Below are 13562 nucleotides of genomic sequence, written 5' to 3'. Positions count from 1 at the left end.
GAGATGTGAGGACTAATATGACTCAAAATTTAACAGATCCTTTAGGCATATCTTAATTGTAGCAACAACTCACTTTATGCAAACTAAAGGGTTTCATTGTGAAATGGGCTTTAAAATATTTCTGGCACTTGAAACTCAATAGTTTAATAATGCCTCTACTAGTCATCCTCTGTGAAATCAAATATGTGTTTGTATTACTTCTCCCTCCTTTTTCCCCCTCCCTTGGAGGAAAGAAAGAATGCTAATTCAGATTCTTGCTTTTTTTTGACTCCTCAAAAGTTAACTAATTTCAATTTAGCCCCAAGTAAAAAGGTATAAAATTATGATCACAGCTCTGTGTGCATTACATTAATACCAGTGTCTGGGCCATTTTTAGAGAGATCTGCATGACATTTGAGGCACCAAAGAATGTTTTGTTTTGTTTTTTGTTTTTTGGTTTTTTTGTTTTGCATTTACAAAATACTAACTGATAAAGTGCATCACATATATATATAAATAAATAAAACTCTTAGAGGGTTTTTTCTTTCTCTCTCTTTTGTTTTTTTTTCTTCAAAAAAAAAAAAAAAAAAAAAAGAGTGGGAACCTAGCCAGTCAAATGCACTTCAACATTTCCACTTGCTTACTCTAATGTTCTTGTCTAAAGTGCTGAGAACTGGATTGCCATGTTTTGGCATATTCCAGGCTCTGCTTTTTCTTTGCTTTACTATGTTGTTAAATCTAGTTACATGGCTTACATAAGTTTGAGGAAAATCAGTTAATTTTAAAATAATAAGTTTAAAAAAAAAAAAAACTTTGGTCAGTAGGTATCAAAACATTTATGTATGAAATCTTAGGTGTACTTTAATCTTTGGTGCTTTTTTGCCTTTTTCTAAAGCTCCATGTGTTTGAAGATGCTTTAAAAACATGACTGAGATTTGTATTTTCTTTGGTTTTAAAGTGTGTAAATACCTGCATCTATGTACATGCATAAAACTGTGACCATAATTTTTTCTACCTGTGTTTTGAACTTGTTTTTGTTTGGAGATGCTTTTCTTGGATGCCAGCATTTGTTTATACTACATGTGTTCAGTATATATGGTTTCTGAAAAATCTGGATTTATTTCACTTAAGTGAATAGAAACTGTCACCTACTGGACATCAGAAATGCATTAAATTGACTCAAGGTAGCAAGTGGCAGGTAGCATTTTTTTTGAGTATTGGCTTTAGTTTAAAAGATGTTTCCCTTTCTGTAAAACGCTCACTAATACCTGTTGGTGGAGTATTAAACAATTGTAATTTGAAGAAAAATAACCTTCTAACTTGATTTATAGGATTGTTGCATACAAGATGCTGTCCTATATTGAGTTTGTACCTTTATGTTTTAAAAAGGTTCCAAGTCAAAGACTTAGATTATTTTCCCAAGCTTAAGCATCATGTCATGTGTATTACAATACTTTGAGACTGTGGCTTTGATCCAACAAAGTACTTAGCTATCTGCATAAATTTAAGAATGTGCAAGTCTTTTGCTGAAGCTGAGTGCTTATACACCCAAGGTTACTTATGCAGTTAAATGCTTTTCTGGATCAGAGTCGCTGCACCTTTTTGTGCTGATTATATTTTAATCTTGGTCCTCCAAGTGGATGTAACTTGGCTTTAGACTTTATTAGTTTTTAGAGGCCATCTGTTACTATCCAAAAATGATTCATTATAAAGGTCATGTAAATTTGGATTTTTGAAAGTTGCTGCTTGCTAGGCACCCTCCACAAACAGTTTGGCAAAGTAGGTTGATAATGGTCATATCTGTGGGGAAAGGTCACTGGTACTTTGGTTATTTAGCCATATTCATAAAAAAAAACAACAACTATAAATTGTATAGTTTGGATAATTTATAACATTAAACTTGTGATTTTTAATATCACACTGAAGGTTCAGCTGTACTCATTTATTTTATTGTTTAACACCAGTGGTATGGATAAAAGACTTAAAGGGGTGGTAGTGTTATTTTTTAATTTATTTGGTACTGTATAACACCTGATTAAATGCAGTGTATGCATTTTGGGGACTCTATGTTAATTTGTAAAAGCTATTAAAAGTTCAGCAAGAAAGGAAATTTGTGCTTCCTTGTTGAATGTTAAATTATTTTACTTTGCATTTTATATAAGAGTACAAATTAAAACTGAGCCATCAAACTGCAATAAATCAACAGTAGTGTTTCATTTTAAAAACCTTTTTGTACTGTACATAGATTTGTTCAATAAAACATTGTCTTTGTTGTTAATATTAAGTGATCTTGTTATCTTTTGACAAATCTACCTGATGTAAACAACCCCAGTATTTACCCATTGCAATACCTGTTGGGTAAGTGGTATGATAATATATTGCATAATATAACTAAATGGCTCTTCTGATGTTCAAAGTATATATGAATGGAAATCCAAGAAACAATAGACTATTGTGCAGATTTAATCCCTAGGTGTGGTGCATAGTATTGAAAAATGGTACTGCATATAATGAGTTGGGTTATACTAATCAGGCTCGTGTAAGATTCTCTTGCCTGCATGCAGAGAGTTAAAGGTTTGTTAAACAACTAAAAGAGGTTAGGCAAAACTAAGGTACAGGTTAAATCCTTGATAAACCAGTAGGGAAGCCGTTTATTAGGAAACACTCCCGACTGTCTCAAACTAATCTAATCTAAGCACCCTTTACTCCTGTCAAGATTAAATATAGGATGAAAGGGTAGGGGCTAAACTTCAAAAAAAAGCTCTCCATGAGGATGGGGCAGGCTGTTGATGCAATGTCAGTAGAATCTCTCTGGGGAGTGAGGAAAGATATAGGGATGTGGATCATGCTGCTGATGGAGCTGCCTTCTGCCCTGCAGCCAAAGACAGAAGTTGCTCCATTGGGGGGATCTTTACCAAAGTTTACAAGACCTAATTATAGATTAAGAGAAACATTTGAACAATTTTTAAAATTTCTTTGCTATGCTATGCTGTATATGTTTGGCTGAAGGGTCATTTTGCTGACAAAAGTCATATTTTTGAAGGAGCTGATATCACATTAAAATAATCCAAGTGGTATCATCCAGCTATAAAGAAAAGAGTATCATCTCACTGCTTAAATGTTAGTCCTTTGAAGCAGTAAATTCTGAAAGGGTTAAAAAGTATCTTCCTAGTTTTACTTCCAGCAGGATTCATGCAAACTACTATCCTATAATTTAAAACAGTCATTTCTCTAAGGGGGGAAGATGGAATGCATTTAGTCTAACACTAGTATCAGGCTGTTTATAAAGATGTAGCACTGGGAAAGTAGCACTTGAAGTGAACTTAAAATACAAGAATGTGAGATGCAACACACAAGACTGCGAACTAATTGAATATTTTTTTCTTTAAAGGTCTGGATTACAAAATATTTCCTTCAATATCCCCCCCCCCCCCACACACACACACACACACTCTCTCTCTCTCTCTCTCTTTCTCTTTCTCTTTCTGGGTAGGCTGTGCACCCCAGTTATGGAACTTCAGCAATTCCTGGGAGTTGCAATTTAGTCTTTTTAAACTAATACTCAGCCCATCAGGCATGGGCTGGAGAGATGCTTTTCTTCTCACAGATGCTTTTCTTCCAGACTTTCTCGATCTTAAAAATGTTGTTGATTACAAATGATAATCCATTGCAAACTGTTGAATTGTGATTTCCATGTAATTTAAGGTCTTGAAATTTTATTTGCTCCTCGTTTCACATAATACTGATACTTCCCTTAACAAAGAAGTGGGGCTGTCAGGTATAAGGACAACACACCCTGTTCACTGGATATTATACATATGTATTATCTGAAACACTTATCAGAATTGTCATGCAAATATTTAGTTAAATAAAGTAGGCACAAATTAAGTTTACAGTAAAACATGAAAAGCTACAATATACCTTGGGTTCTTAGTTCTCTGAAAATTTCAGAAATCAGGCACCCTGTGATGAGAAGTTCAGTAAATTTTTCTCAGTTTTAACCATCATAAGTTTTGTTTGTTTGTTTTTTGTTCCCCCCCCTTGTCATTTACCTATTTAACAGATTAGGGGAACTGTGAAGTGTGATTGAAAAATATCATTAATGTTGCTATTGAGAGTTCCAAAATGTAGGGGGCAAGGGGATTTTGGAAGCCTGGGGAGATGCAAAGGTGGTAGGGTTCTCAGGGAGTGGACCTCTTTGCCACTAGTAAGGTAACAGTTAGATGCTGAGGTTGAGGAATGTTGCAACAGGGCTGTCAGTTGATGTAGCTCAGAGAGGAGAGAAATGGCTTTGAATGGACTATGTTTGGTACCATGTAAACAGCAAGCCAGACTAGAATTCCTTATATAAGGGGGGAAAAGCATTGACTGAAAAATACACTGAACATTGGAATCAAGAGGGCAGGTAAGAATGGAAGCTATGAAAAATTGTACAAAAAGTACATCTGAAGGGTTATTACAGTAACAAAGCTGGTGGAATTTTCCAGACAATACTTTACCAAGCTTTAATTTAGTGTGTAAGGAGAGTCAACATCCAGTGTTTCAGCCCATAAACTGATACCATTGACAGCTGATCTGTAAAACAAGCTCTGGAGAAATTCCATGTAGGGAAACAGTAATAATGAGCATGCTAATGTAAACCCAAGTGTGATTTAAATGTTTGCCTGTGTTCTATACTGAAATGTTGGAACTAAGCCAGCTGTGCCAAATTTTAAGTGCAGTGCTTGCTTGCCCATATGACTCTGAAATAGGTGGTGATCTGTATTTTATTGTTTCAGTAATTTTAATGTCCAGTGTGCTGCGCAGTTTCAAAATGGCAAGGCTTATTGTCTTGTCTGAATCAAAGTGGATAATTTCATTCCCAAACGGTTACTGCTAAATGGATGTGGTAGGACTAAATCTGTGACTCATACACCTATGCATATTACTTGATGTCTCCGGAGGTGGGGAGAAATTATACACATTTGACCAAAGATAATATTTGGGACCTCCCTTTTATTCTCATGAATTGGTATCTGTAAGTCCATCTCTTCTCTATCAGTGTTTGGCCTTTATACTGTTAACAGAAGTAAGGAACAGTTAACTGTTCAACCAGATACAAATTTGAATTAAAGCAGTGCAAATTCTAGTTACTCTTAAAAGCACAGCTGTACTTCTGAGTTTCAACACAGTGGTGTTAAAACTCCTTGTGTCTACAGGCTAATAATTTTTCAAATGTTTCACCTTGCAAAATGCAACTTTTCATTCTTGGTCAGTGGCCCTTTTTTTTTTTTTTTAATGGAAAGTTTGTAAAATCCCTGTAGCCAATTTTCAGTTATGGGAATATGGAAAATAAATACTTTTATAACGTTAAAAAGAAAAAAGGTTAAAAGCCTGCCAAAAAACAAACTAAAGTTAGTTACTTGGTAATAGAGTTGTTTGGATAAGAAATAGTGCTTTTGCTTCCACTAAAACAAACATTTAAATAGTTATAAACACTAGAAAAATATTTCTAAAAATATTTTTAATTGATTTGATTTGAAGTACAGTTCTTTCCCAAAAATGTCCTGTATCAAAGGTGAGAAATGTGTGGATGTGACTATATCAGTTCACTTAGTTACCATGAACTCCAGAAATGTTTGAATGATACAATATTCAGAATTTTTTGCAGTGATTACGCAAATCTTAACAAGGAGCAGTTAAATGCCAATATTACTAAGCATAGACTATAGTTAAAATATTTTTGATGTGCAGTAATCTAATACAATCTTGAGTGTACAAGGTTCAGTGTAATCATCAGGAAATACGATAATCAGATTCTCAGTATAATTCACTTCTTCTGAATCTGTCCCTTCACATTATACAGCAAAAATATTTTCCGTAATATAGAACTGCTGTTGAAACCCACTCTATGATAGTCTTAAAAGCTGCATAGCAGTTCACTTTGTATGTATGCTGGGTAAATTGCAATTTCAATACCCCTTTGACACTACTTTAGCTGAATTAAGTGTAAACTTAAATGAAGTGAGGATACTACCTAGCAAACGCTATTGTATTTATTTTTCATCCTTATATTTCAGCTGCTCGTAAGCTTATCAGGCACTTTGCTTAAGGAAGAATTTCCTTCTGCTGTCACCTTTTTCTGACTTGAATTTGCAAGCAGAACAAAAGCCATGTCCCTGTTCAACTGCTGTGATGTTCAGACTGAAGCTGCAAGCTTCCCATGTGATAGTTTAATAGAAGAATCTAAAATTTGCTTTTTCCTATGTTCTCTGTGTACAATCAGTATTTTCTGATTGCTTTGTCTAACTAAGCTCAAGATTAGGGTCTAGTCTATACAAGGCTGTTTGTTCAGAAATGGATATAGAGTTAGAGTAGTATTGTGTGTGATGAAGATGCTTCTATCAGTATATCTTTTTGTGTAAATTTATGGTAATAAATACCTTTATACCACTCTGGCTAGGATATGCATGCTCTGAAAATTAGGATATACAAGCTCTGTGTATATGAGGATTCATACGGGTGGGCATATTATGCTTTTCCTGAAAATGAAGTTACATAACAATTATCGTGCACCAAGCTATATTTTTAGGTATACATTTTTACTGCTTGTAATATCTTGAATTCAATATTTTTGTCGAGAACCCCAACATTTCTTCCAGAAAGACTTCTTTCTGGAACCTGCACACATGGAGCATTTATACATGTGCTCCAGGAAAGGAATTTTAAATACAGCGGCTCAGACAGCCACTCTAAAGCACCTGGAGCACCTTGTGTATCAGTATTTTAGTGCTTAAAAATGGTGGTGGGGGCACTTTTAAAGCTTGTTGAGTGAGCTTTAGAAAAAGTGCCCCCTCCACCATTTTTAAGTGTGGGGACATTGACGCACAAGACAATGGAGTCTGCTGGAGCACAGTAGTTACCATGCTATAGCAGACACGATTAATTGAGTCTGCTCTGACACATTGTAATTATAGTGCATCAGAGCAGCCTTGCTGTTTGTGTATAGGTGCCCTTGAAGTTCAAGATGAAAAAGAAAGTTTTTTTTTGTTATTAAAACAGTAATTGCAAAACTCAGTTTATAATGGAAAGTAAGTAAAAGCATTGGCTCTTGAATTAGAATAATCTCCCCGCAGTACATGTATACTAAACCACCTAATTCATGTGAAATGTGACCAATATCTTACTTAGCAATGGAACTCTTAACTTTTGTTGTTTTGACCATTGTCCCTGATTTTTTACTATTGTGTATGGCAAAGAAGAGTATATTCATACAGTACCCTATACCAGGGACCTCTATAGCAACTTGAAAGTGATATACATTAAGAAATAATAAATAAAGTAGGTTAAATAATGTAGAGATGTACAGTACTTTGTTTTTTTTTTTACCAGGAAGAAAGTTGCAAGCTGAACTGGTAGAATAAACTGCTTATAATGCACTCTACTTTTATATTTTGTCCTTGTTTCTGAATGACTTTCATTAAAGTCACTGTCTGGTTTGTGTCTCCTTTGGAAGTTCATACCCAGCAGAATATAATTATGCCTTGCACTTCCTTAGTGGTTTCACTTATCTGGTAGGGCAAATACTATGACCAAGGAAACACAATTAAAATGCCACTGTGTAGTGGAGGGTGCACCCTTGCCTGCATGCGGACACAACTCCCTACGAGCCTCACAGTTAGCTTCCCACTGACAGCTTCCAGTGGTAGGATCTCTGCTACACGCCAACTTTATGGAAATGGCAAATTTCTCCCTAGCTTGCTCCTGCGGCCGTACAGCTAAGGGCAAGTAAAACTCTGGGGGATCTGAACCCCATGTCTCAAGACTTGAGCCTGCACCTAGGATTCCTGCCAAAAAATGTGGAAGTATCTCAAGCCCCAGGCTGAAAAGCTTGGGGTGGAGGATACTTGCTGGTAGTAAGGCCACATATGGTTTTTGAATGATTCAAAGGGTTTAGGACTGATCTGGCTATTTTGATGGGATGCATGAAAAATTTTAATTAAAACTTTTTATTTCAATGATGTCTAATTTCAAAATTAACCACTCAGCATACTGAGATGACAAATGACAGAGTCAAGTTACACAGATATATTGCTTTCCTAAAAACATCAGTTCACAACTCTCTTTGCTCTAAAGAAGATTAGCAAGCTATCAGAGCGTGCCCTATTTATTAAATATTGAATGCTGGTCTCAATAAGAGAATGCTAGAAATGCAAAGGAAACAAAGCAAAAATGCCACTTAAGGGAAACCTGGGTTTGGGGGGGTTAATTTTTTTTAAGGTTGGTTAAATAAATTCATGCCAAACTTCATACCTATACATTTTGGTTCATGTATACTTAGCATAAATGACCAATTTAATCTACAGCATATGATGGAAGCAATGGACTAACACCCAGGTTTCATAGTTTTTAATAGCTAATTAACTCAGTTTGCATTCTGAGAATGAGAAAACACTGCCGAAATTGGATCCTAAGCTTAGTGGCAACCTTTGTCATTGGTTTTATATCTTTGGTCTTTTGGCAAGGTGCAAGACCCCCCTGTTTTCAGATGACATTTCTCCAACTTCCCTGCTTTCTGACCTGTGATTAACTCAACTTCCATGCAAAAGGGAAAAGACAGACAAGAATGTTGCTTGCTGATTGCTTTCAAGCAATCTAGTGTTAGGTGGATCTTATGCAAACACAGTAACTACCCAAGATGTAACTTGGCAGCTTTGGTGAGAGGATGGTAATACCTGATAAGGTATAGTAACTTCTGGAAGCATGGGAGCCTATCTCTGAAGAACAATTTTTGAAATGGCTAAATGATAAAAGCTTAACATGTTCCAGGTATGCTGTATTTCTGAATGGTTGTGATGACTCTTGGGTACGCTCCAGAACCAAGGAGGATATCTCAGAGGAGGTTCTACATCTTGTTAATACTGTAGCTCTGTCCTTCCTCCTCCTCAAAAAAACCCTTCTGCTATTCCTCAATTCACCTGATAAGAAAACAATGGTATGAAAAGAAATGCATGTTCTTGGTTATTGTATTTCATCTATGTGAAACATTTGGCTTTCAAGTCATGACTTGTACTTACAGGAAGAATCTAGTACCCAGCCCCCATCCTATGCACTATATTTCTCTCTTTAAACACTAGCCATTCTTCTTGGTTTTGGTAGCCAGGAGCCTACTATGAGACAGGGAGTCCTGAGACACTATTCTGTAGGCAGTGATGGTTTAAGTCTGGTTTAAAACAGCCCCCAACTTGAAGAGCTTATACCTTTGCTGAGACACAACCCACAAGGGCATTCAAGGAGGAGCTACAAACAGCCCCAAGGGACTGGCCATATAGTTTCTACAAAAATTGCCATTATGTGCAGGAGTCCTCTTAGACGTGAACTGCTGGGGAAGAATATGAAAGTAGAGAGAATAACAGCTTTGCAGGCGTACAAGAAAAATGGATGTGTAGGAGGCAGGTGGATCTATACCTGCTAAACTTACCCTGGCAGGACGAGAGATGTCCTAAGCCGAGGTAGGAAGGCAGGGAGAGAAGATGGATGCTCTGCACTGACAAAGGTAGACCCAGTGCTCTTCCAGGCCCTAGCAGCTATAAAACTAGAGGTCGGGACGGATGGACGGCTGTCCTTTACTAACATAGGGCTGGAGCGACGGACGGCTGTTCCGCTCCAAGGCCGGGAGGGCTAGGCGGGCGGACAGATGTTGTGGGGAAAGGAGGGAATGGGATGGGTGTGCGGACCCACAGACAGCCGTGGACGGCCGGACGGAAGCTGCCCGGCAGCCACGCCCCAAGCCGAGGGGCGGCGCAGCCCTGGCGTCACACTCAGGCCGGGCTGACGCGGCCCCTAGCAGGCCTTGCCCCGGCACCGGCTCCCCGCCGTGCCCCTTTCCTGCCGCTCCGCTTGCTGCGGCGCCGGCCGCGGCTGGCGTCTTAAAGCGGCGCGCCGGAAGCGGAAGTGTCCTCCCGCGGTTGCTAGGGCTGTGGCGGGGCGCGGCAAGGAAGGGGGTAGGGGAAGATGGCGGGACTGGGGCTGAGCTCGCGGGAGCAGGCGGGCTGCCACGGCCTGCTCGACCTGCTCAGCACCGACGATCTCCTGGCGCTGTCGGACACAGTCACTAACCGCCTGGTGCTGCCCGAGTCCCGCAAAGGTGCGGGGGGAGTGTTGTCGTTGACGTAGTGAGGTGGGGGCGGGGCTGTGGGGGCCGCCGACGCGGTGACGTGGGGACGTTCGCGGGGAAGGGCTGTGTCAGTTTTCCTGGGCTCTGCGGTGCCGCTCTTCCGTGATTTTGCCTGCACGGGAAGGAGAGAGAGTCGGGCAGGGAGATGTGCACCAGCTCGGGCTCGTGTTGCTGCTTCATTTTCCGGCCTGAGCTACTTGTGCTGTTAACTCGGGAGGGGAAACCAGGCACAGTCCAGCCTTACATGAGTTATTGCCTGGTAGGGCAGCCCCTGATTTCTGCACCTTCATCCCGTACTTTGTGAACTCTGATCTTGACATGCACGCACATTTCAGGTTGCTGCCTGTTACATGCCTGTTACCTGAAGTGCATTTGTGTACTCAGGCCCAAGTTAAAGGAGCCTTAAATCATGGCTGTGCTTCACATTCATCAGCTTAGATTCTGCATTATAAGTCCATGTCTTCTAGAAAGTTGTCTTGCTTACATTTTGGAAAGTTTTTTATGCTTTTTTTTTTTTTATTTTCAAGCTGATGTGCCCCACTGAGGGTCTTGCTCAACTTAATTTTTGTATATATTTTTCATTTTCTTTTGAAATGGAATTGAACTGGTAGGCATGTAACACTAGCTAAAACTGGAATGGACTGGGCTTAAAGGCCAATGTTCAGTCTGTATTACAGTGGTTGCCAAACTTTTTTTGGTGCAACCTGCTGCTGGGAGCAGAGTGCAGCAGCTCGGGTGGGGGAGCTCCCGGCATGCGGCGCGGTTGGCATTGCCCCTGCAACCCTCATTTGGGTCCCAACCTGAGGTTGGGAACTGCTGCTGTATTATCTCCTAACTGAAGGACCGTTTCCTGCAATCTAGTATTTCTAATATCAAGTTGATTACTTTAAACTACCACCTTGCTACTAGGCACAGTGGCTCTCCTTGACTTGGTTTGTTTGTTGTACGCACAGAACATTTATTTGTACTTCCATCAACCTTCTTGATCTTTTAGTGCTGTCAAAGACTAACCTCACTGGCCACACCCAGATGAGTGGAAACATACGTTTCCCCAGGGACACACTTTGTGCCACTTGTCCCTGGGAAATGCCTGTGCCATGAGTGTTCTGGTGTGTGGTAGGTTACCCCAGGTGGGGTAGGGGAAGCTGGGGCCAGCAACCTTACCTAGGGCCCTGGGTGCCTCCAAAAGCTGCAGCCACAGTGTTCCTGCAGCAGAGAATCTGGCCAGCAGCTAGAGTGTGGCTCAGGCTGGCCAGGCTACGGTTTGGAGCAGCACTTGCTGCCACCATGAGTACCACTTTGCTTTTTAAGGCGCAGATTTTTTTAATCCTGAGATCTCTTGGGGTCAACACCCTTCCCCCCATGCTGCAAAGTAGTACAGGGAGCACCTGCATGCGTTGTGTGTGGCACTGTGGACGGGTCTGCAAAGCCACATTCTGGATGTGGCCACTGAGTGCATTTTACTACTTACTGCCAGTAGAATTACCAGGTTGTGACTCTTTCATCTTCATTGTTGAATGTCCCTTACTCCCTGCATCAGCTTTTCCTTAAAAAGTCCCATTTTGAATAAGCAGGACTGACAGTTAACCAAAATGTTGTGATCTGTATAACTGGATCAAATAAATAGGGAACTTGGTAAGAGCAAACAAACTTTAGAAGATTATCTTGGTATTGTAAAGGACTTTGTCACACTAACAACACAGAAAAGCATCTATTCAGGAAAAATAAAAAGCTTGGCTGTTCAAGTCGCCCATAAGAGAACTTATATTACTAAAGTCTTCTCCTTGACTACATAGATCGCGACAGGAGAGACCGCTTAAATTTCTACAAAATTAATTGTTAGGGCACGCTGCACTTTTGTTAGATTCTCTGTACATGAAATAAGTGGTTTTTAGGCATTTCCTGAAGTGGTTGGAGTATCAATGTTTAGTACCACATTAGTCATCTCCATTTGGAAGTGTCAAGAAAAATATGCAGGATAAAGGTTGTGTGTCCTTTTTGACCTTCTCAAATAGTAAAAGCCTCTGGTAGTCGGTAGTATGTGGATATCCAGAAGTAAGTAGTTGTTCGTGCTTCAAAACCTGTATTGCTCAGATTCCTCAGCCAAAGTGCTTGATCAGGCTTATGCTGTTTTTTCAAGCCTTTTTTCCACAGCCTGTATGCAACTCCGTCTTGTCTGATTTGAGCATCAAATTGCTCATCCAAGCTTCAATCCCTGTTTTAGGCTTCTTAGTTTACGAATAGGTTTCAGACTTTGCATGCAGCTTATTGAATGACCCTAATGTATTATAGGCGTGAGTTTGAGATGTTGACCATCAGCAGTGATAAAAATGTGCAGATATTTAAAATGTTTAAAGTGGAGTGAGAGGTTGAACAGATTTTGTCTTTAGGAGAAGCATATACTAACTCAACTCTTTCATTTTCAGAAGCCATTCATGCCATTTTAGTTTACAGTCAGAGTGTAGAAGAGCTGCTGAAGCGAAGGAAAGTATGTCGGGAGATAATTTTTAAGTACCTGGCACAACAAGGAATTCCGGTGCCTCCTTCTTCTGAGAAACACCAGCTCATCCATTACGCAAAGCAGTACTGGAACCAGCAGCTGTCAGATAAACCCTCAGAAAGAGAGGATGTTAAATTCGATAAAAAGGTCAGTGGTCTCTTCTGAGGGACCTAGGAACATTTAATACTGCAGAACACTTATGCTTATAAGTATTTAAATTTATCTGATAAACTGAATGTTTCTTTTTAAAAAAATGTTTACACTGAATAGGAGTCTTGGCTTGGGCTGGGTATGTACGTCCAGATAATCATGAGAGTTCTCCCAGGTTTGTTCTCCTGGTAGAAAATCTTACTCGGCAATGCCTGAATAGATATTCCAGTGCTGAGCCTTTGAAGAGCATAGTTTGCAGAACTGATGCTACACAGCCAAGGAGCCTCTCTGCATACATCTCAGCTTGTTCTGCAAGCTCCTTCAGTTTGCCTGGCGACAGATAGCAGCAGTGCACAAGGGCACCCCTCTCTTATCAGCATTTATAGACATAAAGTTTATCTTGAGAGAGTTGCTGCTCTCCCAGTAGGGGGGGAGGCAGTCTCCCACTGCTGCTTGCATCCCAGGAGGCCACGGGGGGGGAGGGAGGGCACGCGCCCCCCAGATCTGGGCAGGGCGGGCTGCAGCCGGGGCTGCGCTGGGTTCTTCTCGGCAGTGCTGGTCTCAGAGTGGGCACCGGCGGCACTGAGAGGATGCTGCATCTGCCCCAAATTTCGCTGCTGCTTCATTCCGAGTGCCACCACCACCAGCTGTGTGATGTAGCCCCAGCTAAGCACCCCGCGTCCACCCATGTGCCAAGAAGAGCCAGGGCAACTGGCAGTAGCAGTACTGGGAGCAGAGCAGCAGCAAAATTTGGGGTGGATCAGCATCCTCCTAGCA

The 13562-nt window shown here is 40.3% G+C and overlaps 1 protein-coding gene across 1 annotated transcript in view; it reads left to right on the top strand.

Moving 5' to 3' along the window:
* Positions 1-9947: 9947 nt before the first annotated feature.
* The window catches only part of CUNH3orf38 (chromosome unknown C3orf38 homolog), a 7170-nt gene continuing 3555 nt past the window's right edge, over positions 9948-13562 (top strand). The window contains exons 1-2 of the mRNA XM_019525739.1: positions 9948-10105; positions 12562-12782. Coding sequence (XP_019381284.1) covers positions 9973-10105; positions 12562-12782 — 354 coding nt within the window. The 5' untranslated portion in view covers positions 9948-9972. The remainder of the gene's footprint in view (positions 10106-12561; positions 12783-13562) is intronic.

The sequence above is a fragment of the Gavialis gangeticus genome, unplaced genomic scaffold (genome assembly GCF_001723915.1).
Source record: "Gavialis gangeticus isolate Ggan-Ray unplaced genomic scaffold, GavGan_comp1, whole genome shotgun sequence".
NCBI classification, from domain to species: Eukaryota; Metazoa; Chordata; order Crocodylia; family Gavialidae; genus Gavialis; species Gavialis gangeticus.
Note: the sequence above shows the minus strand (reverse complement) of the source record. Positions and strands in the feature narration are given on the sequence as shown.